The sequence below is a fragment of the Lissotriton helveticus genome, chromosome 11 (genome assembly GCF_964261635.1).
Source record: "Lissotriton helveticus chromosome 11, aLisHel1.1, whole genome shotgun sequence".
Classification (NCBI taxonomy): domain Eukaryota; kingdom Metazoa; phylum Chordata; class Amphibia; order Caudata; family Salamandridae; genus Lissotriton; species Lissotriton helveticus.
This window is the reverse complement of record NC_136072.1, coordinates 810,931,165-810,956,963: the sequence shown is the minus strand read 5'-3', so window position 1 is coordinate 810,956,963 and position 25,799 is coordinate 810,931,165. Positions and strand designations below refer to the sequence as shown.

At 44.4% G+C, this 25,799-nt stretch overlaps 1 protein-coding gene across 1 annotated transcript in view; it reads left to right on the top strand.

Moving 5' to 3' along the window:
* Positions 1 to 24,861, top strand: part of LOC144792037 (beta-1,3-galactosyltransferase 2-like) — a 167,106-nt gene extending 142,245 nt beyond the window's left edge. Inside the window, exon 2 of the mRNA XM_078666892.1 lies at positions 22,018 to 24,861. Within this exon, the coding sequence (XP_078523018.1) occupies positions 22,154 to 23,308 (1,155 nt within the window). The 5' untranslated portion in view covers positions 22,018 to 22,153 and the 3' untranslated portion in view covers positions 23,309 to 24,861. The remainder of the gene's footprint in view (positions 1 to 22,017) is intronic.
* Positions 24,862 to 25,799: the final 938 nt, after the last annotated feature.

Below are 25,799 nucleotides of genomic sequence, written 5' to 3'. Positions count from 1 at the left end.
CTCTAAACTTGTTGTAATAACAGGCAATTAAGAGGGAAACTTTGATGCTTAAAAAATATATCTTTGATTTTAGGACATTTTATTTACATACAAATAAATAAATGCCATGTTGCAATCCATAAAGCAAAAAGAAATTGCCACATTGCCAGCCAAAAAGTAAAGGACTGTAACAATATGTGCAGTAGTGCCCCATCCCCTGCCAAAGAGAGGGGCGGGCAGGGCCAGAGAAGGGAGGTGGGGGGCAGGGGACAAAAATAAATAAAACCCTTACCTTATTGCTGCTGCCCTCTCCCACTGCATCACACTCTTTCTGATTCTGGGCACAGGCTCCTACAATACACTGTGGCTAATCCTGATGCTGCATGAAAGTAGCGTCAGGATTAGCCTGAGCTCTGGCAACTTGCACTCCCTGGCAGACTGGAGGTCTGTGCCTGCTCCCTCCAGCCCCAGCAATGTAGCTGTGGCTGGAGAGAGCTTCACTGCGAATGAGGGGTTTGGCTGGCCTGAGACGGCCGGCCAAGCAACTCATGCACAGTGAAGGGAGTGCCTACCAGTCCCCCACCAGCAGTATCATCTCCTGGAACCACCCCCAAGACTTGGCAGAGAGGGTCCAGGGGATTAAAACAAAACGATAATAAAATGGGTTTAAAACCTGTTTATTATTGTTTTATTTGCTGGTGGCGGCGGGGGAGGCGCTCCTCCACTCTAATGGAGCTGCCGCCGCTGAATATGTGAATTGTAATCCCTTCCAAAAGGCAATATGACACTCAAGGAATTCCTTTCTTTCCTAGTTGTTTTATTTCAATATAAACTCTTTGTAATTTGTATTTCATTTGAAGCTAGAAATGTGGCTTTCACTGTTGGAGATTTATGGTCTGCCGCTGACCTTTAGTCCACAGCTAATTTTTTATCTCCAGCTGTATTTACTTTTTGATTGTACAGAAGTGTTGGAGCTTTTAATGTGGATGTCTAAAGCAAACAAGGTAGGTGAAAAACAGAAATGCTTCAAAGAACAAAGTCAAGAATATATTCAGCAAGTTCTGCACATGGCAGCTGGGACATGAAAAGACAGCTGGTTGCTTCCTGCAAAGGACTTTTCACACAGCAGCAGCACTGAAAAACAGTTTCAGAATTAACGAAAGAGATGACTCACACCTTGCTATCTTCTAGTTTTGTTATGTGGAAAATAAATTTACTGCTGTCATTGTCTATGACACATGGTGAACAACAGCAAGACAGAATGACCAGTTGTTGGAGGAATACTGGGAGGCCGTTTTCCAATCTCATAAAGGTATGTCTGCGATGGCTTTACAGGGCTCAACAAAATATTCTAAGGTACTAATGCAAATAACTATGCTGTAAACCTAGGCAGGGAAATTGACTACTTGGTTAAAGATTTGCAGTTACATAAGACTGGGATATGTCTAGATTTCACCTTGTTTTCCATTTTACCCTTTGAGTTATTGATAACATTACTAATGATTCTTGCTCACATAATTCGCAGAATAATAGTACATAGTAAATACTAGTTTGCAGTTAAATACCAACATTTATGTGTGTGCTGATTTTGGGGTTTACAGGAGAGCACTTCCCTATCACCGGCAGACTATAAATTCTCTAACAGGGTTGTCTGCTTCCCTCACACTCCTCCATCAGAGCATAACTCAGTGGAAGGGGTGAGAGACTGGAGACTGAAAATCTCATATTTTCAGTTTGGGGATATGGAAACCTACCAGGTCTGACCCCAATAATTTCAGGCCATGTGATATTGGGGTGATTTTAAAATCTGTGTGGGTTTTCCTTATTTTGCACTGGGCTGCAGTTCCCATTGTCAGTCTTGTAGGCAATAATAATAATATTAATAATAATAATAATAATAATAAAATCATTTATAAAGCGCCTAGTGTGTCAACACGCTAGGAGCTGCTACGTAAAAGGCTGAGAAAGGGCATAGCCATAAAGCAGAGGCAGATAAGGATAAACTGAACTCACAACTGGAAAAGCCATGTTTTCAAGCCTTTCTGGAAAGCATTTTCCATTGGTTCAGCGTGAAGAAGAGGAGGTAATGTATTCCAACTTTTTGCTACTAGGTAGCCAAATGAGCACCCACCCATTCATGCCCTTTGGATTTTAGGGACCTTGAGCAGGTGAGCCCCAGTAGATCTCAGATGATGTGTTGGATTATAGGTTGTAAGAAGATTGTGCAGGTAGCCAGGGCCTTGTAGGCTTTGCTGACAAAAGCACAAGGTTTTAAAAATAATTATTTTGTTAACAGGGAGCCACTGCAGGGATTCGAGGGCTTTCGGTAAGGAAGCTCTCTTTGGTAGACTGAGAACTAGGCAGGCTGCCGCATTCTGAATGTGTTGCAGCCTATGAAGACTTTTTTTTGTTGCGCCAAGGTAGAGGACATTTCTATAGCCTAGCTGGGATGTAACGAGAGTATGAATCAAGGTTTTCCTGGCTGAAATGGGAAGGATATCCAAGGTTTTCTTTTAACATTTTGAGGATTCAATAAAGGCACCTACCAAAAAGATAGGTATCTCCATTGCTCCAGGCTGATCCAGACATGGATGGGGGGGTTTAATTGCATCTCTAAAGGTACAGCCAGGCCTTGTTATTGTAAGTTTAATTGTCATACTTCTCACTCCATTCCCATCACTGTACACCATAGGTGCACGGCACGGACACAATAAGAGTACAATTCTGGTCATAATAGAACACATTCCACATTTGCCACATAAAAGACTCACAAGCTTCCATCTGAATAAACCCACAAAACAGTGTGCTTCCAATCGCCAATCATGCTTCAACTGGTCATGAGGAGTCAGAAGTCCTATACATGTAAATAAGATACAGTACAATGCAAAGCTGTATTAACTCCTCTCTCACTCGTTCTCTGCTTCATGTCCTGTACTTAATTTAACAAATAGGGCTAGTTTTCACATCTTTCTATTTGGATAAGTTATATGCAGAGCTACTGGAATTATGCGGCAAGTGAGAACCAGATTATGCAGCATGATTTACTAAATTACGTGGCAAGAAAAGGCGAATTATTTGGCATTATGCTGCACAATTTATGATAGTATTACCTCATGATTTTGCCATTTATTACACATATTAACTCTATCTTGGCAATGATGGGCCAGTCTGACACCTAAATACAACAATACGCAACGGAAAGATGACCAATTAACCTTTGTGAAGGGCCTCCCACTACACAGCACTTTGTTTTGCTGCATTTATCATAACGTTTGGTCTGTTTGAGCTAGAAATTAATTTTGTTTTTGAAATCTGCAAATTATACAGCAGGTATAATGAATTATGTGGCAAATGCAGCAAATTCATAATTACACAGAAACTGCCAAAGCCGCAAAATCTCATTATCCCAGTGGCCATGATTATGTGTGCCTAATTGACACATGACAGTAAAATATATTCACTCGTTCTGATCACAGATTTCGTAACAGTCACTGTTGATTTTTATTTGATGGTCTAGTTGTAATCAATTATTCAATCAGCGGTTGGTAAATTGCAACTACTCACCCATGAGGGTCTCAAGGAGGTGGGGGGAGGTGGGTGGCTTAGTTGAGTGCTGGGGTCACCCAAAGAGCCAGGTCATAAGCTCCTTCCTGAACAGAGGCAATGTGGTGACTTGCCGGAGGTGGTGGGGGAGGTAATTCTAGGCCTTGGCTGCAAGGTAGATGCATGGGATGGTGGCCAGAGAGAGGTCTGCTGACTGGAGGTGTCTTTTGGGTGCGTGGAAGGAGAGTAGGTTATTCAGGTATGTTGGTCCAGTGTTGTGAAGGGCCTTATGTTCCTAGGTGAGGTGTTTGAAGGTTATTCTTCTTTCAAATGGGAGCCAGTGGAGATTGCGGAGGTGTTGGGTGATGTGACTGCGGCGGGGGATGATGAGGGTCAGTCTGGCTGCGGCATTCTGAACGGTCTGGAGTTTGTGAAGGAGTTTCTTGTTGATTCCGGTGTAGAGAGCATTGTCGTAGTCCAGTCTACTACTGATGAGGGTATGCATGACAGTTTTTATGGATTTGAGTGGGATCCATCTGAATGTCTTTCAAAGCATGTGGAGGGTGTTGAAGCAGGCCAAAGATACAGCGTACATCTGGCGGTTCATCATGAGCGATGAGTCTGGTATGATTCCGAGGTTTCGTGCTTGGTCAGTCGGGGTGGTGGATTTCTGAGGGTGGCGGAGCCACCAGGAGTTGTCCCATGTGGAGGGGGCAGATACCAGGATGAGGACGTTTGTTTTCTCTGATTTGAGTGTCAGGCAGCTGTTCTTCTTCCAGGTGGAAACGTCTTACGTCCCTTCTTGAAAGTTGTGTTTGGTGATGTTTTTTTTTTACAGAGTTTTATATAGCGCAAACTTGACCCGGTTTTGGGTATAAGAGCACTTTACATAGCACCAGTTGCGTTACATGAGGACACATTCATTTTTGTTAGGCACGGGGACATTACGTGATTTTCCCAGAATCACAGGATGTTCAGCGTCATTGCCAAGACTCTAACCCGGTTCCCCAGATTTGAGGTCGACCGTCATAGCCGTTAAGCCAACTCCTCTCCCCCAATGTTGGGTTGGTTGTTGATGGAGAGTATGAGCTGAGTGTCGTCTGCATAGGAGACGATGCTGACCCTGTGGTTTCAGACTACGGTTGCAAGGAAGGCCACGTAGATGTTGAAGAGGGTGGGGTTGAGGGAGGAGCCCTGGGGCACTGCACAGTTGGTCTTTGTCAGTCCTGAGAGTAGGGCGGGAATCTGACTCACTGAGTTCTGCCGGTGAGAAAAGAGGGTATCCAGTCAAAAGCCTTGCCATGGATGCCTTTGTACAACGGGGGAGTTAGGTCCTGGGACGCAGGGTCAGCTGGACCATACAATAATTTTTATAACTCACAAATTGCCAGCCCCACACTTATTTTTTAGGTTAAAAATACAAGCAACAAATCAGTCTTATTGCTGATTTTGTTAGGTATATTTTATTTTTACCTTTTACTTTTATATTAATTTAGCCTTTCAGCGATTTCATGTATGAGAAAAACACAAAACATATATCACTACACATTTACTGCAAATTACACAAATATAACACTTATACTTTTACCACAAATTTCACGAATATACAATATATTTACAACAAGTACATATTACACATCTTTGTTTGATAGCTTATGGGCCAGCAAATATTTAGTCTTTGCGGAGTGCCTTTTTCTAGACAATATTAGCTATATATTATATCATTGAAGGACAAAGAATCAACAAGAAGGTGAACAAAATGAACTCAAAACAATGAATTGGTTGAATTCGTAATTAATACTGAAATTGATCGCCTCCTTTATGACGACACGTTTCGAAAACGTTATCTGAGTGTGCGGGTTCTCATCAGGGCTCTGTCACTTCTATCTGTAACCAAGCGAGTAGCCGGTTCCCCAGGTTCACTCTGTTTTCTTAGATTTCTGTCTTGTTCAGATTCTCTTTTTTCAGTTCGGGTCTTGTCAATTATAGATGTCACATGTATGTCCCCGGGTAACCTTTGGTTTAATGCTGGGCGTGTATGCGTAGTGTTAATCGCTTCTTTCACGGAGCAGGCATTTTTCAAACTAGTTCAGGTCTTTGTGATGACCTCATCTGTGGCGCAGCGTGCGTTGCGCTCGCTCTGTTCTACAAGGGATGTCAGCAATGTTCGTGCAGTCTCGATATATTCCTCACGTACCGGCGTGATCACTCGTCTGGGTTAGGTGGTTGACAATTCAAGCACCTAACCCAGACGAGTGATCACGCCGGTACGTGAGGAATATATCGAGCCTGCACGAACATTGCTGACATCCCTTGTAGAACAGAGCGAGCGCAACGCGCACTGCGCTACAGAGGAGGTCATCACAAAGACCTGAACTAGTTTGAAAAATGCCTGCTCCGTGAAAGAAGCGATTAACACGACGCATACACGCCCAGCATTAAACCAAAGGTTACCCGGGGACATACATGTGACATCTATAATTGACAAGACCCGAACTGAAAAAAGAGAATCTGAACAAGACAGAAATCTAAGAAAACAGAGTGAACCTGGGGAACCGGCTACTCGCTTGGTTATAGATAGAAGTGACAGAGCCCTGATGAGAACCCGCACACTCAGATAACGGGTTCGAAACGCGTCGGCATAAAGGAGGCGATCAATTTCAGTATTAATTACGAATTCAACCAATTCATTGTTTTGAGTTCATTTTGTTCACCTTCTTGTTGATTCTTTGTCCTTCAATGATATAATATATAGCTAATGTTGTCTAGAAAAAGGCACTCCGCAAAGACTAAATATTTGCTGGCCCATAAGCTATCAAACAAAGATGTGTAATATGTACTTGTTGCTTTGATATAAATGTATTGTATATTCGTGAAATTTGTGGTAAAAGTATAAGTGTTATATTTGTGTAATTTGTAGTAAATGTGTAGTGATATATGTTTTGTGTTTTTCTCATACATGAAATCGCTGAAAGGCTAAATTAATATAAAAGTAAAAGGTAAAAATAAAATATACCTAACAAAATCAGCAATAAGACTGATTTGTTGCTTGTATTTTTAACCTAAAAAATAAGTGTGGGGCTGGCAATTTGTGTGTTATAAAAATTGCCATGGATGCCGGCATCATGGAGTCTGGTGGCTAGGGTGCAGTAGGATATTGTGTCGAAGGCACCTGAGAGGTCCAAGAGGATGAGGGCTGCCATTTTTCCATGGTCGAGGAGGGAACGGATGTAGTTGCTGCAGAATCTGGATTGGGAGATGTGCAGGACATTCTTGGCTTTAAAGAAGTTTGCTAGGTGAGTGTTGATGGCCATTTTGATGACTTTGGCTGTGAATGGAATCAGGGAGATGGGTCTTACGTTTTTAAGATCTGTAGGGCCTGAAGAGGGTTTCTTCAGGAGGTGGTTGACTTTGGCGTGTTTCCAGCCATCGGGGAAGGTGGCCATTTGGAAAGGAGCAGTTGATCGTCTGAAGTAGTTTGGGTGCGATGGCCGGGGCGAGTCTGTGGAAGATGTGGGGTAGGCAGGGGCGGGAGAGTGCTCCGGAGTGGATGCTTTTCATGGTCTTTAAGGTGTTTTCTGTCATGAGTGAGGTCCAGCTGAGCAGGGTCTGACTGATGGTGTTGCTTGGGGGGGGGGGAGAGCAGGAGTGGTGGGGAGGTCTTGGTCTTTGGAGTTGTCAAATTGTTAGGTGGAAGAAGGTGCTCAGTCTGTTGCAGAGGTCTTGGGAGAGAGGAAAGTCTGTTGTTTCGCTGCAAGGGAATTCCTTGATAAATTCAGAAGAATTCTTTGGTATTGTGAGCGTTGGTGAGGATTCTGTCTTGGAGGGATTTCTTCCTTGCGGATTTGATGAGATGGTGGTGTGCAGTGGTGGATGCTCTGTAGGCGGCGCATGTTTCCGGGGTTTTGTTGTTTCCCAATGTAATGAATGCACAAATACAGGGCTTTCAACAAGGGTTTAACTCAGGACCCTGCAACCCCTGTGGGGAAGGGGCCTAAACAATTCAAGCACCTCTTGCCCCCTTTTAGAGCCCCATTTAGCTCTAGGCCAATAAATATCGGTTAAATATAGGAGACTCATGGGTCATTCTGCAGGGGGGCACAACATTTTACGTTATGCCACTGGTTTTCAACCAACCACAACTGAACTGTAATGACACATTTTTGTTTTGGGCTCCTGTCCAAATGTTTGAGTCACTTTTGTTCAAACATCTGGTACCGGGGCACAAGAGCTCTACTTTATTTAAACTCGTTGGGCAGACTTACTAGGAACTTGTGTTGTCCTTGTGTGATGCAAGTTGTTACAGGCAATGCAAGCCCATAAATGGGATTTACAGAGCCATGCAAGGGGCTATTTGCACCATCTTGCATGACTTTGTAAGGAAATATGAACAAATGCAGGAACTTTCACTGCATTGTGTCACCATTCGCTGAGGTAGGATTATGCCAAAAAGGTGTGCCTCTTACAGAGAGGCATAACAAGGAGAAATAGCTTTATTTCCTCTTGTTACTTGTTACTTTAACTTTCTAGGTGTGCCTCTTACAGAGAGGCATAGCAAGGAGAAATAGCTTTATTTCCTTTTGTTACTTTCTCTTTCTAGGTGTGATTCCTCTTCTGATTGTTTTTGTTCCTGCACAAAAACAATCCTGCCTGGAAATCAGCAAGGCCGTTTCTAGGTGTTTGGCCGCCCTAGGCGAGAATTGAAAAATGCCGCCCCCTTCTTTTTTCTACGCGCCACACCTCACTCAGACACGCTGCCCATCACCTCACCCCTCACAGTGCTGCTACCAAGTAACCCAGCTCTCACTCAGTGTTTTTCGCCAGTCCGGCTGTGACCGTGAGGACGAGCTCGGAGTCTCGGACCCTGAGATAATGATTCACTGACTTACAGGCCGCCGCATCATTTTCTTTTAACATTAGCAGGCCTCTGAGGCCTGAGTGAACAACATAGATTGCATCCGATATATATATTTATATTTATTTTCGCAGCCAGCGGCCTTCGCTGACTGCGCAGACTCACCGGTGCACTGCTCAAGTCACGTACGTCCCCACAACCACCACGGCTGTGCTGTTTGCACTTTGCAGGCTCGTGGTGCTGTGCTGGAGTCCGACTGTCGGGGAGACAGTAAGGAGAGGGCCGGGAGTGGGGACCGGACGAGACAACAAGACTGTGTGGCAGCTGCAGTATTAGTAATAAATTATTGACCAAATTCAGGTTAATTCACGGCCATCACACTGTTCACACAGGGGCCAGCCAGGGGGCACGGGTACCAATGCAGCGCGCCAGCCCACTGTGCTGACACACACAGTCAGTCCCCCGCGCGCGCCGCGAGAGATCGACGGTGGCACTGGTGCGCCGTGCAAGTCACGCGTCACTGGGCTGCCATCCCTGGCTGAAGCACTGCTCACGGATTGGCCAAAAATGTTGCCTAGGGCCGTCATTGGTAGCGCTATCCAGCACTACAAGATTGGCGGCCCAGGGGACCCACACTTAGCACCAGTGTGTCCCTTCCGACCCCCACACACCGCTAATCTAGGTTGCGCGCCGCCCCCGCCACTAATCTAGGGTGTGCGCTCGTCGCTCGGCTCTAAAGTTTAACCTGCGCAACATGATGTCACAAGCAGCAGGTGCGCTTGCACAGTGCACTCCACTGCATGATTTTTTTTGCCACAACATAATGCCGCCCTCACCATTTTGCCAGCCTAGCCGGCCGCCTAGTCCTACCTACTGGCAGAAACGGCCCTGGAAATCAGGCACCAATGCAGCATGGCGCTAGGGTGCCTGAGTTGGCACTAGGCAGCATACAGTGCAATAGTGCTAAGAGAGAGCGGAAGTGCACCGTATCCTAGTAAATTATCAAAGAAAATCAGCCCTTGCAGTTCTTTTCGGAAGGGCCCTCTCCAGAATGAAGGTGCTCCCTTGTTAAAATTTGTATGCAGGTTGTGGCAACGCATTTTTTGCTAAATATGTTTGTAAACATACGCTAGGAAATTTACCTGGAGTGCAGTTAAGCTTTATTAGTGCAAAGCTCCCATCTAGTGGTCTGAGGAGAGACTACTACAGAAAATTGCCAACCAAGCAAAACTGTGGGCATAATCAATGGGGTTTGTTTTGCTTCGTTCAATTTCGCGGTGCTTTGTACCTCGCACGTCACTGACACGAGGAGACACTGAATAGTGTGGACTAAGATATTCTCAAACTCATGAAGTATTTTTATTTCTCATTTTTTAAATGTATGGAAATTAGTGGAGTGGGATAGGGCATGCAAAGTAATTATCTGTAGCCGCTTTACATGGAGTAAATATTCCCCAACTAAATGTAATCTTTTATTTGATATCCTAAGATTGAAACGGTGAGTTGTACACATGCGATTTCAATATTTGATTGGTAGACTTACCTATAAATGTGTTACAAGTACAGAACCCGACCGAACGATATTACTAGGGGAGCATCTTGAGCCATGAACGTTTCCAAAAGACGTTTCCTGCAGACACATATGTCTCCCAGGCTATCAAATTAAGGAAAAAAGTGGTTACCTGACTGAATATCAGCAGCATTCACTGCAGTCAGCACGTAAGCTGTCATAGAGCACCAGCAGCATTTATCTACATAGCACACTTTAAACTCTGCTGAGGGCACGTTGACCCCGCTGGATGATGTCAATTAGATTGGAGCTCATGACAGTGGCGTCACTAGGGGGGCGCAGGGGAGGGGGGCGGGAACGCACTGGGTGACACCTTCACATGGGGTGACACCGTGATGTGAACAAAATGCTAAATTTTACTGTCTGTCTCTGTGTTGAACACTTCAGTTGAAGAACAGTAGAGGGCGCTGTGGTATTACTATAAGGCCGCTCACGATTAATCATTCTTTCCAGTTGTGGAATGGAAAACAAATTATGACGTAAATTATGACGTTTTCACTCAGTTGAAGTTAATTCAAAACTCATCATGAAATGTAAAAATGAAAATATGCTGCTGGAAGTCAACATGGTCTGAAGAAGGCAGATCCTTTTACACGAGGTCAATGGGCCCAGCCCGTGCCGCTCAACCATGCTCCTAAAAGACAAGCGACTGCTTTAACCCTTTTATTCCGTAAATTCCGAAGTCCTATGATGACTATTGATCAGAGATGTGACTGAGCATAAATATTTTTGCGGTAAAGCACACACTGTGCGATGCACTTATGTGAGGGCAGATACCGTATACATTTCCAGTAAGTTGCAGACTAAACATTATAGATCATTGTAGTTCATGGGATGTGTTTATTTTACTTTTTTTTTTCATTTCTACAGATTTCTTAGACCACCCCTCGTATTTTTACTGCTCTGCAGCTTTTCACATATTTTACTGGTGTGTTGGGTGAGTGCATGTGACTGGCCACAAACACTTAAGTGTCTAATAGCTGTCTGAACACAAACACTCATACAATGTTCTTCACCCACCCTTAGGATTGGTGGAGTGAGGTCGGGACGTCCATCATGGGGTAAGTCGTGAGGGGGTGACACAATGTTACCGCACTGGGTGACATCAGCCCTAGTGACCCCACTGGCTCATGGCCTGCGGAAGTATCGGCATAAATCGGTTTGGGCCAGATGTAGGTAGGCGTTTACCGGTCGGTAACGGCCGAAAATCGGTAAAATCGGCCGTTACCGACCGGATTCCATGAAATGAGATGTAGGAGGTCAAAAATTTCCGATTCGGAAAACACGAGTCGGAAACATACCGACTCTGTAAATATTAGGCGGTAAAATTACCGTGGCGGAATCTACCGAATTCATAAATACCGAGTTCGTATTTTCCAACTCGGAAAATAAGAAACGGTAAAAAATGGCCATGGAGATGTAGGTAAGCCCAAAAATACCGATTCTGCAGAAAAACGGTATTTATGAGTCGGTATTTACCATGGATTGAATGCAGGTGGTAACCAGGGGAGGGCTATAAAAATAGTCCCAAAATGCACCTCAGGACCCATGATGGTGGCTTTTTACATCATAGCAAGACGGCAGAGACTACAGGCAGCAGGAGAGAGAGAATGGCAAAGGGAGGAACAAGTGTACAGGCAGAGGATAACACTGTTCCAACTGACAGAGCCTGAAATACTGCAGAGGTACAGGCTACACCCAGACACCATCAAGGACTTGATCAGGGACCTACACCCACTCGTGGACCACCCAACACCCAGGGCCCATGCCATCCCACCCCATGTCCAGGTGCTATGTAGCTTACACCTGCTGGCCTCAGGGAGCTACCAGAGTGTGATAGCTGCAGTGGGTGGTGTGTCCCAGGGCTGCCTGTCCCGCTTCTTCAGGAGGTTTCTTGACGCCATGATGCAGAGGATGGGGCATTACATTTCATTCCCTGAAACACCAGCAGAATTAGCAAAAACCAAGACAGACTTCTATCAACTGGCACACTTCCCTCACGTGATAGGCTGCATCGATGGCACCCACGTCCCACTCTGTCCACCTGCAGCCACAGAGCACATTTACAGGAATCGCAAATCGACGCACTCCATCAACGTCCAGGTCATATGTAATGCAGGGAACCTCATCACTGACATCGTAGCCAAGTTCCCCGGAAGTACCCATGATTTTTATATATTCCATAATAGTGGAATATACACACGCCTACTTGCCGGAGAATTTGGAAATGGATACCTGCTAGGTAAATCACAATGACACACCATGACACTCACATCAGATCTACGTCTCATGTACTTGCAATTAATGTCTATCTTTCTCCCCCCTAGGCGACAGTGCATATGCCCTGCGGGCCTTTGTGCTCACTCCCTACCTCAACCCATCCACCAGGAGTGAAAGGCGATACAATGTGGCTCACAGATCTACACGAAACGTTGTTGAGCGCACATTTGGACTCCTTAAGAGCAGGTTTCGCTGCCTCCACAAGAGTGGAGGTGCACGGCAGTACACCCCAATCATCTGCTGCAAAATAATAGCGACCTGTGCAATGTTACATAATCTCGCCACCAAGGAAGGCACAGAGGTGGAGATCACATATCATGAGGACATCGATGACGACCCAGAGGTGGCAGAGCCCCATGCTACGGTGGCAGCAGCAGCTACAGATGGGAGACTGAGACGGGAAGAGGTTACACAACAATATTTCTGAGTGAGTAAAGAGACACAGGCATGAATGTAACTTTGTGTAAGTAGTTTAATTTTCACTACGCCACAGCATTGATAGCTCACATTGGGCTCACAATATCAAACACTCCATGAGTGTGTTGTCACGGTTAACACCACCGTGACTACAGCCTCGGGTGGAGGGCAAAGTCATTGTTTGTGGCCACGGACCACAGGGCGGGGCTGCTGTGGCTGTAAATCAATGTTCTCACTGTGGCCTGTCACACTTCCCCGACGCCTGCCACTCCTCCGTAAGTCTTGCACAGGAGTGCTTGCACCACTCCTGCTGGTGGACCCCTCGCTTTCCAAAGCACAAGTGTCGCCTCCAGTGCCAGTCTGATGCGCGAGCACGAGCTCCATAGCAGAGGTCATCCTGGCCATACCTTCAGTTAAATTGTTGCAGCACTGCACTATGGCATCCTGCATCGTCACTGACCGTCTGCACAGCACAGTGGTAGCAGTGGCAAACCTGTTCAGGGCCTTTGTTTGCTGACGCACATCCACACGGGCCTTGCGTCTCTCTAAATGGTCCCTGTCCAACTTGTCACACAGGACAGTCATACACTGTGTAATATCAGATATTCCTGACGCCATAGATTGCATGCTTTCTGCCATTTCCCCTATGCCCTTGCCTACTGCTTCCAGTTTGTTATTTGTAGTGCGTGCCTGTCTCTGAACCCCCATCATCGCTTTTGCCTGCAGGCGCTGCACTTTCACCATGGTGGCCTCCAGTCCGCAGAAGACACCCTGAACTACACGCACATCCTCTGCCTCCCGTGGCCGTCGCCCTCGGACACTGGCCCGCATTACTCTGGGAGTGGGCTGCTGCTCGGTGTTGCCTCTGTCCTGTGTGTCACCCTCCACCTCCTCCTCCGACGATGTTTCCAGTATTCTGCGAGGGGGCACATCATGGCACCTTACCCTTCCCAGCACTGGGGATGGTGTTGTGGGGGTGGGTGATTGTTCAGCCGCTCCTGTGTCCTGACTACCAAATAGGAGAGGGGATTGTGGATTTTGTGCAGTTGCCTCCTCAGGTATCAGGGCTGCCTGCTCTTGGTCCTTCCCTCCGTGTGATGTGCTTGGTCCGGCTCCTTCCCTCCTCTTCTCTCTAACCTCTGCTGTGCTGCGCATTGACTCTCCTGTGGACAGACATGGACATTGTGTCCGTGGAGTTGTTCACCTGTGTCTCATGATGAAACACACTTCTGTTGCACTTTTACCTGTCTCTCATTTGCCTATGCTAGTTGTCTGTTGCTCCCCTTGCTGCAATGCACGCTGACTGCTCTGAGGTATCTACACATGACTACATTTCCCAGGATGCATTGCAGGACATTAGTTAAACCTGTTGTGGAGTCTGATTTGTCCTGTGAGGGGAATAGGTAAATGGGTAAATGACAATGTACTTGCATCTTACCTGGTTTCTTTGCGCCTCTTGCTGAGCTGTCTGCGTCTCCGATGCCGTGAATGCATTCCTTCTCAAGGGTGGATGCCACCATCTCCTCGATGTCGCTGAGTCTAGGGGCTCTGTTTCTTCCTCCCCCTGTTGCACCACTTTCCTTGCGGTGGGCAGCAAGTTTTTTCTTAGTGATGATGCGGATGTCATACCACCGTTTTTTCAGGTCTTCAAGGTCACGGTGGGTGACACCAATGGCATTTACCTTGCCTTGTATTTCCAACCAGGTGCTGCGTTTGATAGATTCTGCAACATGCAGAGTATGCTTCCCGAAAATTTTGCCGTAATGTCTTACAATCTCGGAAATTAGCACCTGCAGTTCTTCCTGGCTGAACTTCTGCTTCCTTTTGCGCTCTGCAGCATCTCTCTGTGCCTCCTGACTCTCCATCTTGCAGTGTTGTTTGACTCAGGAAAGGCTGCTCCACACTCTGTCCTCCTGCTCTCCTGACTGTTGGTTTCTGCACCTGCATGGGCGTGGCCTGTCCCAGGTACTGGGGTGTGGTGCTTGGATCTGATTGGTTAGTTCCCCTGTGGCTTTGGATTTGGGTGTGGTTGGAGTACCTGATTGGTTCACAGGCTCACATGTTTGTCAGTTTCAAATTCTGAGACGGATATTACCGACACGGTAAATACCGGGTCGTTTTTTTCCGACTCGGTATTTTCCGAGTCGGGACTTGCCATTCATTCCTATGGGCCATGGAACCGGTGGATAAGTTTGGGTTTTTCCGTATCGGATTTTACCGTGTAGGTATATTCCGACTCGGTAAATACCGATTACGATTACCGACTGATTCCGAGTCGGTAATTGTTACCGATTTTTTATCTACATCTCATTTTCCGATTCTGAAATACAGAGTCGGTATGACTCGGTATTTAAGAGGTCGGAAAATGAAATTTACCTACATCTGGCCCTTTATGCGGAGGGACTACACGGAATTCTGGGTCTGGTGGCTCAGTGGGCTAATGGGTCTTCTGCAGGAGCTTGTGCTCAACCTGCGGGTCACAGCTTCAAATCCTGGCAGTTCCACTCAGCCTTTCATCCATCTGGGGTCCATAAAATGAGTACCATTTGGTAACAATTAACATCTGTTATTCAGCACCAAGATGCCTACGGGTGAACAAGCGCTTTACAAAATACACGTTAATGCCAGAAATTCACTTGCTCTGATCCCAAGACCGGAAATGCCACCCCAGTGCATATCTATGAGGTGTCATCTGTTCATGCCTTCTGCAAGAAGCTGACACCCCATTGCCCCAAGCAATACCGTGTCATAGGGTAAGACACTAGACACAGCCCCAGCCCGCAAAGCGCTGGTAACCACCATCTGATGCTCTCCTACTACTCTTTTTTACGCAGTTCTCCCTTTAAGACATACCCATAATCCTTCCAGTCTCCTTGACGCTGTATCCCTCTCTGCCCTTTCCTATATTCAGAGCCACTGGAATTATGCGGTAGAGGAGGATCAAATTATGCGCCACGGTTGACTAAATTATGCGGCAAGAAAAGGTAAAATATGTCACGTGGCATAATGCAGCACATTTTGCGATAGTATTACTTTATTATTTTGACATTATTACACCTGGTAACAGTGTCTGAGAAAAGCGTTCATCTTAATTAGTACAAATTTAACATCCAAATACAACAATTAGCAACTGAAAGATGACCACTCAACCTTTGCAAAAAGCTTTCTGGTGCGCAAGTACCTGAATAGCCATAGAGCTAGAAACCAACATTTTTTTTTGTTAAAATCTCCACATTATGCAGTAGAGGTTGGATTATGTGGCAAATTTGGCAAATCCATGATTATGTGAAAATCACAGAGGCTGCAGAATCGCATAATTCCAGTGGCCCTACCTATATTCCCAATAATCTGTACTAATTGCTGTAAATGTTCACTGTGTGCAGCCTTTGTTGCCAAGTTCACGTTTTCAGCGTACCACTTCCAGACCAGCAATGGAGTGGTCCAAGGTGCCTCGGGGATGGGGATTTTTCTTCAAACTGCAGAAGCAGCCTTTCACCTGCCACTTTTAACCTTCCAAAAACCACAGCATTCTCTGACGCAGCTACAGCCGTCCTGAGGAAGTTACAAACCCTACAAACATGGGCTGGAACCCCACTTTATGTGGGGTGTAGGGGTGGGGGGGGGGTTTGATCCGGCTCATTTTGCCTTTCAGTGTGTGATATTGTCTCATGCCTCAAGAGGCCATGTGAATGGAGCTGATATTGCATGAGACATGCTGGCATTACGTGAGTTGGCAGGCCTGTATATGTAAACATCTATGTGCACACACATGCATGCACTCAAACAAACTCATACACAGATCACTGCCGCAGGCTATTTAGGTTGCATATAGGTTCCTCCTCGTTAGAACCTGTGACCTGTAGTTTACACATAGATCTGTGCAGCAGACACTTAACCCACTGAGATATCTTAGCTTAAGTTTTGTTGTAAGCAATTGATTAGAAAGGAGAAGAGAAAATACAATGATATTTGGTTAGTTAAAATGTTTTTTAAAAAGTTGACTCAGCCACATCACATATCATTTTTCCCATCAGATCAACACATAACAATGTTTTGTATCCTGTCAAGTTTTGGAGGAAACATTTTCTCCTTACCATCCCTGTGGTGAATGAAACTAAGCCAGTGGATTCCATTCCATAGATTAGTTTTCTCTAGAAATTGGAGGATTTTTAGTTTTCTCTAAAATGTAAATAAGGCCATAGGATATCTGCCAGAATTGACCTCCATGCTGTCTCAGGTCGGTTTGCCTGCAGGAACCCCCTTTGCTAGTCACAGGGGGTTCTTCTGCAGTGCCCCCAGTCTGAAGATCTGGCTCGCGTGCAGCTGGGCCACTCCTTCCATATCAGCATGGTGGCCTCTTATGTTGCTGAATGAAGAAAGCTAGCGACACTGCTGTAGGCAGCAGCCCGGGGAGTGGCGGCCTGTGGTTCAGTGATGGCCTGTAGTTGAATGACAGCCTGTGGTTGAGTGATTGCCTGTGGTTGCGCCATTGTGGTACAAGAAATTCACTACCTTCTGCATAAAGAACGGTTCAGTTATATAGCCATAATGTTATTGCTGTTAATGCCATTGGTCAAGCCCATATGCATCATCGGCACTGCCCATGACAGCCTACCTACATTACAAAAGTATCCTCTCCTGAGCTCTGGAATACAGCACAACCCCACCGCTCCCACTGCAACACAACTACCTAAGCAATATGCAGGGCATGGCGGTCTATGGGGACACCAACAAGATGCTAGGGCATCAGGCACTTTGTGTGAGATACTGTGGAGGTTGTTTGTGCTGCCTCTACTGCAGCAGATGCTTCCACTGTGTTATCTACACTTTTCTTGGTGAGCCAGCTCCGGGCCAAGGTCACGATTCATAAGGAAAACTGAGATGAAATTCTAACTTTATGACTTTCGGTATTCAAAAAGGGCATTTACGAGTAGTAAATTTAGACCTTTGTTGGGGGTATTTGGGCCGCAGAAGTAATGCCAAAATATCTGGGCTGTCAATAAACATTTCCTCAATTGTATAACAAGAGCTTTGCCTGACCCAAATGGTAAGCCCTCCTGAGGGTCTACCTTTTTGACCACCAGTAGCTGGCTTTGAATAATTTAAATAACCATGATGGTAGACTGGATTGAGTGACTATGTTTCCTGAAAAACAAGTATATCTTGGGCCTCTATAAAAGCAGTCCAATCCAGTGTTGTAGTCTTAGAGGACAGACCCGCTATATTCCAGGAGGCAAGCGCCAGCTGCGATGCTTCCTGTATGTGGGAAGCACTACATAGGTCTACCTCGGTACCTTGTCCCGTATCCTGGGCCTGAGGTACAGGAACTGGATGATCAGAGATGCGCATTAGAACTTCCTTTACTGGAACTTTGGATATTAAAGGCCCATCATCAATGTCTAGCCCACCAATACTACTGCATTTGATAGATGATCCTATGCTGTTTCTATCTACCCCCCCAGGGAATGCACCACTGCCACTGATTGTAATAAAGGGGTAGAGTTCCTTAGGCATCAATCTATATTCTGTAAGGAAGAATTCTCATTACATCTTTGGGCTGAATTACTAGTTTGTGTTTTGATTTGTGTATGGCTCTGGAGGGTTAAGTTTCATCCTAATATTAGTTGGAATCAAATGAGATGTCCTTAGTTCGAAGGCCACTAAATTCTTCACAAAGTCAGTGGTTGCAAGTGTAAGACACGCAAAATCAGGTTTTGGGCCCATGGATATATGCCTTTTGTCAGAAAATATATCTTCCCTGATTATGGATCTACACTTGCGCACATGTCTTAACCACTGAGTAGATTTATTGATCAAGGATTGCTCATCTTCCTTACTTAGACTAGGGTGAAGTTTAGGACCATTAATCAAGAAAATGTGGCATTTTGAGGAGCGAATCAGAGGTTTCTCATTGTTAATAGCTCTGTCAGATGGTAATATTCCAGAGCATTGACCAGATCGTGAAAATGCGCAGAGTTCTTTGCCAAATTCCATGGGTTGTGAGCAAGGGCCCCTTTGTCTAACTTGTATATTCGAGGTAGATGGCTGGAAAATAGTTGGACCAGTGTGTGAACGTGTGTCGCTAAGTACTCGATGTTCTATGGAGTTTCTATCAGTAGTTAAACTATATGCACAATCGTTTGTTAGGTCTATAGTTTTAGATGGCTGTGCCACTGTCTGACCTACAATAGCTAGTTGTTTAGGGCTAATGTGTGTTTCAGTGCAGAAAAAAGCAAATCAATCAAACCCGTAAGTGAGCTAACTGTTTCTGTAAGTTGTCTGGTCTGAGTCTTTAGATCTGCTATCTGTCCGCTAAACTGGTCAGTACATTAGTTCTTACACGGACAAGTAAAGGTTTCAGTTTTAGCAGTGACTCCTCCCATTCCTTCTATCCCCAGATAATCACAAGATCCCACTTCATTCAGGTCCAAGGTAGGAATCTGTTTGTACACTCTATTGTAGAATCAGAGTGATTTAAATTAGCTGGTTTAGTATTTATTGATTTGGAATTATTGGTTGCTTTACTCATAATGCCTTCTTTAGATGACATTGGAGGACCCTTCAATAACGATCGTTTGAACATCTCTGGGATAGATCGGGGTCCATTTGGAAGAATGGATGAAGTGGGGGAGTGGGATGATGCACATCTATAGCACTACGGTCTAGATCCAGAGGAGCAAATAAAAGCTCCTCGAAATCGCTAACTACATTTTCAATGCGATTCTTGACGCAGGTATTATTTTTACGCGTCAATTGTTTGGTTTACCTTTTTACTTTCTTGCCTTTTTCCAATGAACCCCCTTCCAAACAGTCCACTGCTTTCCTTTTCCCCATATCACTTAGTACAGAAAAAAGTTAGGCAATGACAGCACTAGGCTTATAACCAACAAGATTAAAATCAATAGACAAAAATTACAAACGAAATACAAATAACTAGCGAGGAAATAGCAAGCAGGCTTTTGCAGACTTAAAAGACATGAAAGTTTTCAAGCAACTAACCAGAGGAAGATACGTAGGTAGGGTTGACGATTTACAGTCAGGATAGTCAGGCCAAAGTGGGGAACAAAATAGTGCCTTCTGACGCAAAGAGACTACCGGGGACCAAACGTCAGGGGGGTAGCCCTGTCCTGTCACCTCCTGTCGCGGACTGGCACAGACGGGCCCGCCCTTGGCCTGGGCTTTTCCCGGGCATGCCCACGCGCATCCCGCGCTGCGGGAGCCCGCTACTGATTTTAAGCGCCTGCAGGCGCAGAATAATGACGCTGTTCGCCAGGCGCCGTGAAGAGCAGGGCAGGCTCGATGTTACGGTCCTCCCTGGACCGACAGCAGTAGGAAATACGTCAGCAAGAAATATTGATATAATCTTTACTAATTGCTTAGTTGAATGTGTGGTTTTGCACCTATTTGTCTATGCATATAACACAATCCACAGCTATCTCAGCAGTGAAAATATATTCACCTAAAATTGACCAGAAGTATTAGCCTTGCCAATACTTGTTTATACTTTCCTGTGCACAATGCACAAGTATAAAAACATTTTGGCACAAGTTTACTGCAGCGTAGCAGCAGCATTCGCACAGCTGCTAAACTGTCACTCTACAAAAACACTGTAGCAAAATATTGACCTACCAGAATAGCTTGTAGATAATTATAAATAGGTAAGGGCAGGTTTACATTACTTAACTTGACATACATGCACCCTGATGATATTTATATCCGCAATGTGTGTTGATGTGAGATTAAAAATGATATATCTGCACTATACTTACCTCCACTATATTCTGGTTGTCAGTACTTGTGATGTGAACCATCTTGTAGCATGTTCTTTATTTAGAATATAGTCTGGCATACACCAAATGCTTTCCTTTTCACAAAATCATTCCCTTTGCTAATGCATGCATAGGAAGTATAATGGGTAGAACCAGCATCAACAGCCTTTCATTTGATGCAAATCCAATCAACTAAAAAAGCATGACATGGCCTTTCTTGAAATCTTGGGGGCATATTAGCAAGAACGGCTATAAAATTATCGCCGCTTTAGCGGCAGGGAACTGCCGCTAAAGCGGCGATAATGGGCTTGATAATATGTCCTTGTGAATTCCCATAGCAGCCCAGGTTCTGGTGTGAACCTGGGCTGCTATGGGAATTCACAGGGGTATATTATCAAGCCCATTATCGCCGCTTTAGCGGCAGTTTCCTGCCGCTAAAGCAGCGATAATTCTATCGCCGTTCTTGATAATATGTCCCTTAGTTCTAAATGAAATGAAACCCAATGCAAACAGTAGGCATTGGGCAAATGGATTATTGTGTGTTATTTCCATGCAGAACATATGTAATCTAAGTGAAATTACACATTTTACATTGCTTTAATGGTTGTCATCACATAGGAACTCATATTCAAGGGTATACCTCGAATACAAGTTTCATGAAAACCTCCTCTGCACTTTGCATTGAAGCACAATACATAGTATTTATGAGCGCTGCTGATGACTTTCTGGGTGTGGGATCAGTGGCGGCTGCTTGTATTTGAAAGTGATGGGACGAGCAGGCGAATACTTTGACCCACCATCATGGAATTGTTAGAAACCAGGCCACGATTAAGAACTCTGGAGTTGAGGCTGAAATAATTGTGAGTTTCTTACATTGCCTAACAGTAGGCAAAAAAAAACAATTTTAAATTAAAAAAGCAAAGTACTTACCTTCTACTCTCCGGTGTCGCAGTCAGTGGCACCAAGGCAGCTCTTTTTATTTGTGCTTCGTATCACGCATAAACAAAGAATTCCGCAGCCAACGCGTTTCACCAGTACAAGGCTTCTTCAGGGCATCAAAGAGTATCTCAGCAAAGGTCGCCATTTCTAGTGCACAGCATCACAAACAAATCATTAAGATATCCGTTATTACCTTATGGTAAAACATGTGTAATTCATTCAGCCAATTTCATCTCAATATTTCAGGTAGGACTCCAGCTAAACCCTATTTCGCACATGTTCTTTAGGTACGAACGTGTACATTCTAGCAGATGATCATTTGGTCGTGCTTATATCGGTCCATACTGTAACCCTGTTTAAATATGTGTTTTTGGTTGACTCTCGAATATGTGTAAACAATTCTAATGTTCGACTAAATGGTGGCTGGTCGTAAGAGGTGGGCAACTGTCTTGCTCCTTAAACACATTGATTGCATCAGGTGGCTGCCAGAATCTGTTCAATTTTGGGAAATGGGTATGAGAAAGTTGGAACTGAGGTTCCCTGCTTTCAGAGTCAGCAAAACATTCACTCGGCTGCATTACATTGCTATTTTCAACTAAACATTACAATTACAATGTATACACTACATGATGAGGTTACTAATTACATATCTCTCTCTCTCCCAGTCTTTCCACAGAAAACTATTGTCTTGGAATAATCACAGGGACGATGGCTTCCCTAGAATAACACCGACTGCAGGGGATGTAATGCAGTGTTTCCAAAGAGTAGCCTCAGATCATCCTTTCTGTGGAAAATCTCACCATGCTCTACTGCATGAGACGTCTTTGGTCCATCACAATGAACAGCTGGAAGACAAAATCTCTGCTACGCCCCTGTCTCACTGGGTTTGTGCTTCTGATCTGTTTGCTCACCCCATTTCTATTATTCAGCTATTATGAGCATATGTCAAGTAGAGCATTGCCGGCTAAAAACCAAGCATCATATAGTGGTGAAGAATTTAAGTCAGGAAAGATTGAGACCAACCTTCTGAGCACATTCTTGAAGCCTGAAGTCCACAAATTGCCAACGCTTAAGGATATTGTGATTATGAAAATCCCAAATACCCATCTTAGCAAAGACCTTGGGCACCAAAGTGAACCTTACTTCAAGTACATTGTGAATGAAGCTGACAAATGTCAAGAAAGCCATCCTTTTCTGGTACTGCTAGTGCCATGTGCACCTGGCTACATTGAAGAGAGAAAGGCAATTCGGAAAACATGGGGAAATGAGGAATTGGTGCCTGGCATCAAAATTATCCGCATCTTTTTGTTGGGCATTACAGCTTACCCAGAAAGTAAGCTCCAGCAAGCGATCATGGAAGAGAGCAGGCACTATCGTGATATAATCCAGCAAGAATATCTAGACACCTACATGAACTTGACTACTAAGACCATAATGGGCATGAGATGGGTGGCAACATACTGTCCGCATGCCGCCTATGTCATGAAAGTTGACTGTGATGTCTTTGTCAATACTGAATATTTAGTCCACCACCTTTTAAAGCCAGACATGCCTCCTAGGCAGGACTACTTCACAGGGTATATAATGAGGGGTTATGTCCCCAATCGAAATACAGAGAGTAAATGGTACATGCCTCCAGAGCTGTATCCAGGCGACCTCTATCCAGTGTTTTGTTCTGGAACTGGTTATGTCTTCTCTGGAGATCTGGCAAAGAAGATTGTTAACATCTCACTTAACATCAGACAACTGCCATTGGAGGACGTGTATGTGGGAACCTGCCTATCTGCCTTAGGGATTGCTCCAGTTGCACCACCCAAGGAGTTTGACTTTAATCACTGGCGGGTCTCATTTTCCAGCTGTCAGTACAGCCAACTAGTTACCTCTCATGCCTTCCAGCCTGATGAACTAATTAAATACTGGAATCTTCTCCAGAAGCACAAACACCATGCATGTTGAGCATGACAGAAAAAAAATGGCTGTAGTCAATGCATCCTTTAAAACATTGAAAACATCAAGACACCATTATTGTGTTTTTATGTGAATCAGAGACTTTTATTGAAATGCTTTACACTGACACCTGGAAATCCACATCTACTCAAACTTTCAGCTGAACTGACATCTCAAAATGCTAAAGGATTACCACATATAGATTGCAAGTCCTGTTCAAAAGCTCTATTCCCTATGATGGTTAAACCTTTTAAATAATACTTGAGTTTTAAAAACTTGCAGTTGTTAACTAAAAAGAGCAAAGTGATTTAGCGAGGTTTATTGAAAATTTCAATTGCATTATGAATTAACATACGTCAAAACAATATAGGCAATTTTTTTAATTTGAAACTATTAGCAAAAATGTAAGCCTGTTTTATCAGGAGTTTGCAAGTTAAACACATATTAGGCCCAATTCACAAACAGCATTTTGTGGTTCCTAAAGTGGTATATAGTAGTACTATTTATGTACTACAAAATGCAGTTCACAAATCTACAATTAGAAATCTCCACCACCAACTCCCTGTTCTTTTCTATTTGGAGATATCCACACATGTAAGTTAATTAGTACGGTCCTAATTACGAGTCTGGCGGTCCTAGGACTGCCAGATTCGTGGTTGCGCGACTATAGCGGTCCAGCCCCCCCGCACCGGCGGTCTGATTGCCCTAATACGAGATAGGTGGTCATACCATAATTGGACTGCTGGCTCCGCCAGGGAACCAGCATTCTCTAGAGGTGGTACAGTGGTAGGACCATTGCAAGACAGAGGTGGAGCTGCTGCAGCACCGCCGTGCATATTACAAGTTTCAGGACAGCCAGCATTTTCATGGAGCTCTTTCCTCCATGAAAAGGCTGGCGGTGCTAAAACAAAGGATGCCCTACAAGGCCCCCTGTGCCCCCTTAGCCTGGGAATGCATTCGGGGGACACAACATGTGCCCCCTGTGTGCATGCACCCCAGTTCATGCTTGTGCAGGAACTTGTGTGGCTTTCTTATTGTTGTGCCTTTTTCAAAGGCACTGGTGCCTATGAAAGAGGCACAGCTATGGGAACAACTAAATTACTTGTAATCTGGCGGGCGGCAGAGATTCTTCACGGTGTGGGTGCAGGGCATTGGCGGGCTACCCACCCTGGCACCACCAAAAGTCATAATCGGGCCCTTAGTAGTCAATGTGGGAAAGATGAGGGGAATTGGAGCAAAAATGTGGAAAATTGATCACAAATGGGAGGAATGTAGAAAAAAGTAAGGAGGGATTTATGGACTGACAGTTGCTACAAACACCCACCCACACAAGAGTGAACACATTGCTATTGATAAACTACACTTCTAAAGTTACTACTACCTAAATGGTCAAATGTATTATTAAATGTACTTCAGCTAAAGCCTTCGAGTATGTCAAACACCATACATACCCACTCAATGGTACTGCAACACACTCCCATGGAAAATAATGGAGTCTGGGAACTAGATAACATCCCACCGGAAATAATGTCACATAAAATGAATTTGACTATATATGTATATATTTACTTTAAATATATATATATATATATATATATATATATATATATATATATATATATATATATATATATATCCAAACAATTTTGACCCAATTCGACGTAGGCGCTCCAATTAGCGTGGTGCGTTTCTTTTCGGCAGGATCCAGACGATATATATTATCAGGAACCCAGTCCGAGGACTGGAAAATAAGAACGCACTCACTCATGAAAGTTTCAGAAAGTTACAGTGGTTTTATTTTTCAGACCTTGCCAAGTCCCAACGCGTTTCACCTTCTCAGAAGGCTTGGTCACGGTATGAGGACCCCTGACAAGCTGACTTCTTTTATGTTTAGCACACAGTTACTTTCTGTGATATATTAAGGTGCATTATGGTTAGTGAAGTTCAATTCCATTTCATGTGATATTCAGTGTCAAGTGTTATTTAAAAACATTGCAATGCACGCATTTCTATTATCACAGCGATCATCATTACAGTTATTGGCCTCTAGTGTGCCTTATTAATATGTTTTTCACTGTTTCAATGCCGTTAGGTTAAACAGGATTTAATGTCCATGATTTTAGTACTTCCTTTTCATGATCACTGCACTCCCTGGTGAGTTAATGTCTCTTTTATTTTAATTTGGTTGCTCTGCTCTCTGGTGAGCCAGTGATCCTAGTATTAAATCATGACTTTTCAAGATTATTTACAAATGAACATAAAGTTTTTCGTTTTGATTCAATCCTCTTGGGTCTAGGGTTCTGAAAGTAAGGTTGTGTTTGCACTCTTTCTATCGGAGGGTTTTCAACCTATCTCCCCCTCTTTCTTAGGTTGGTATTTGTTCCAGTGCACAGAATCTCAGAGTTTCCCAATTGTCATCGTGGAATTTCTCCATGTGTTTAGCCACTGCATTCATTCGATCTTTGTGGATTGTAGCTTGGACATGTTCTAGAATGCGTTT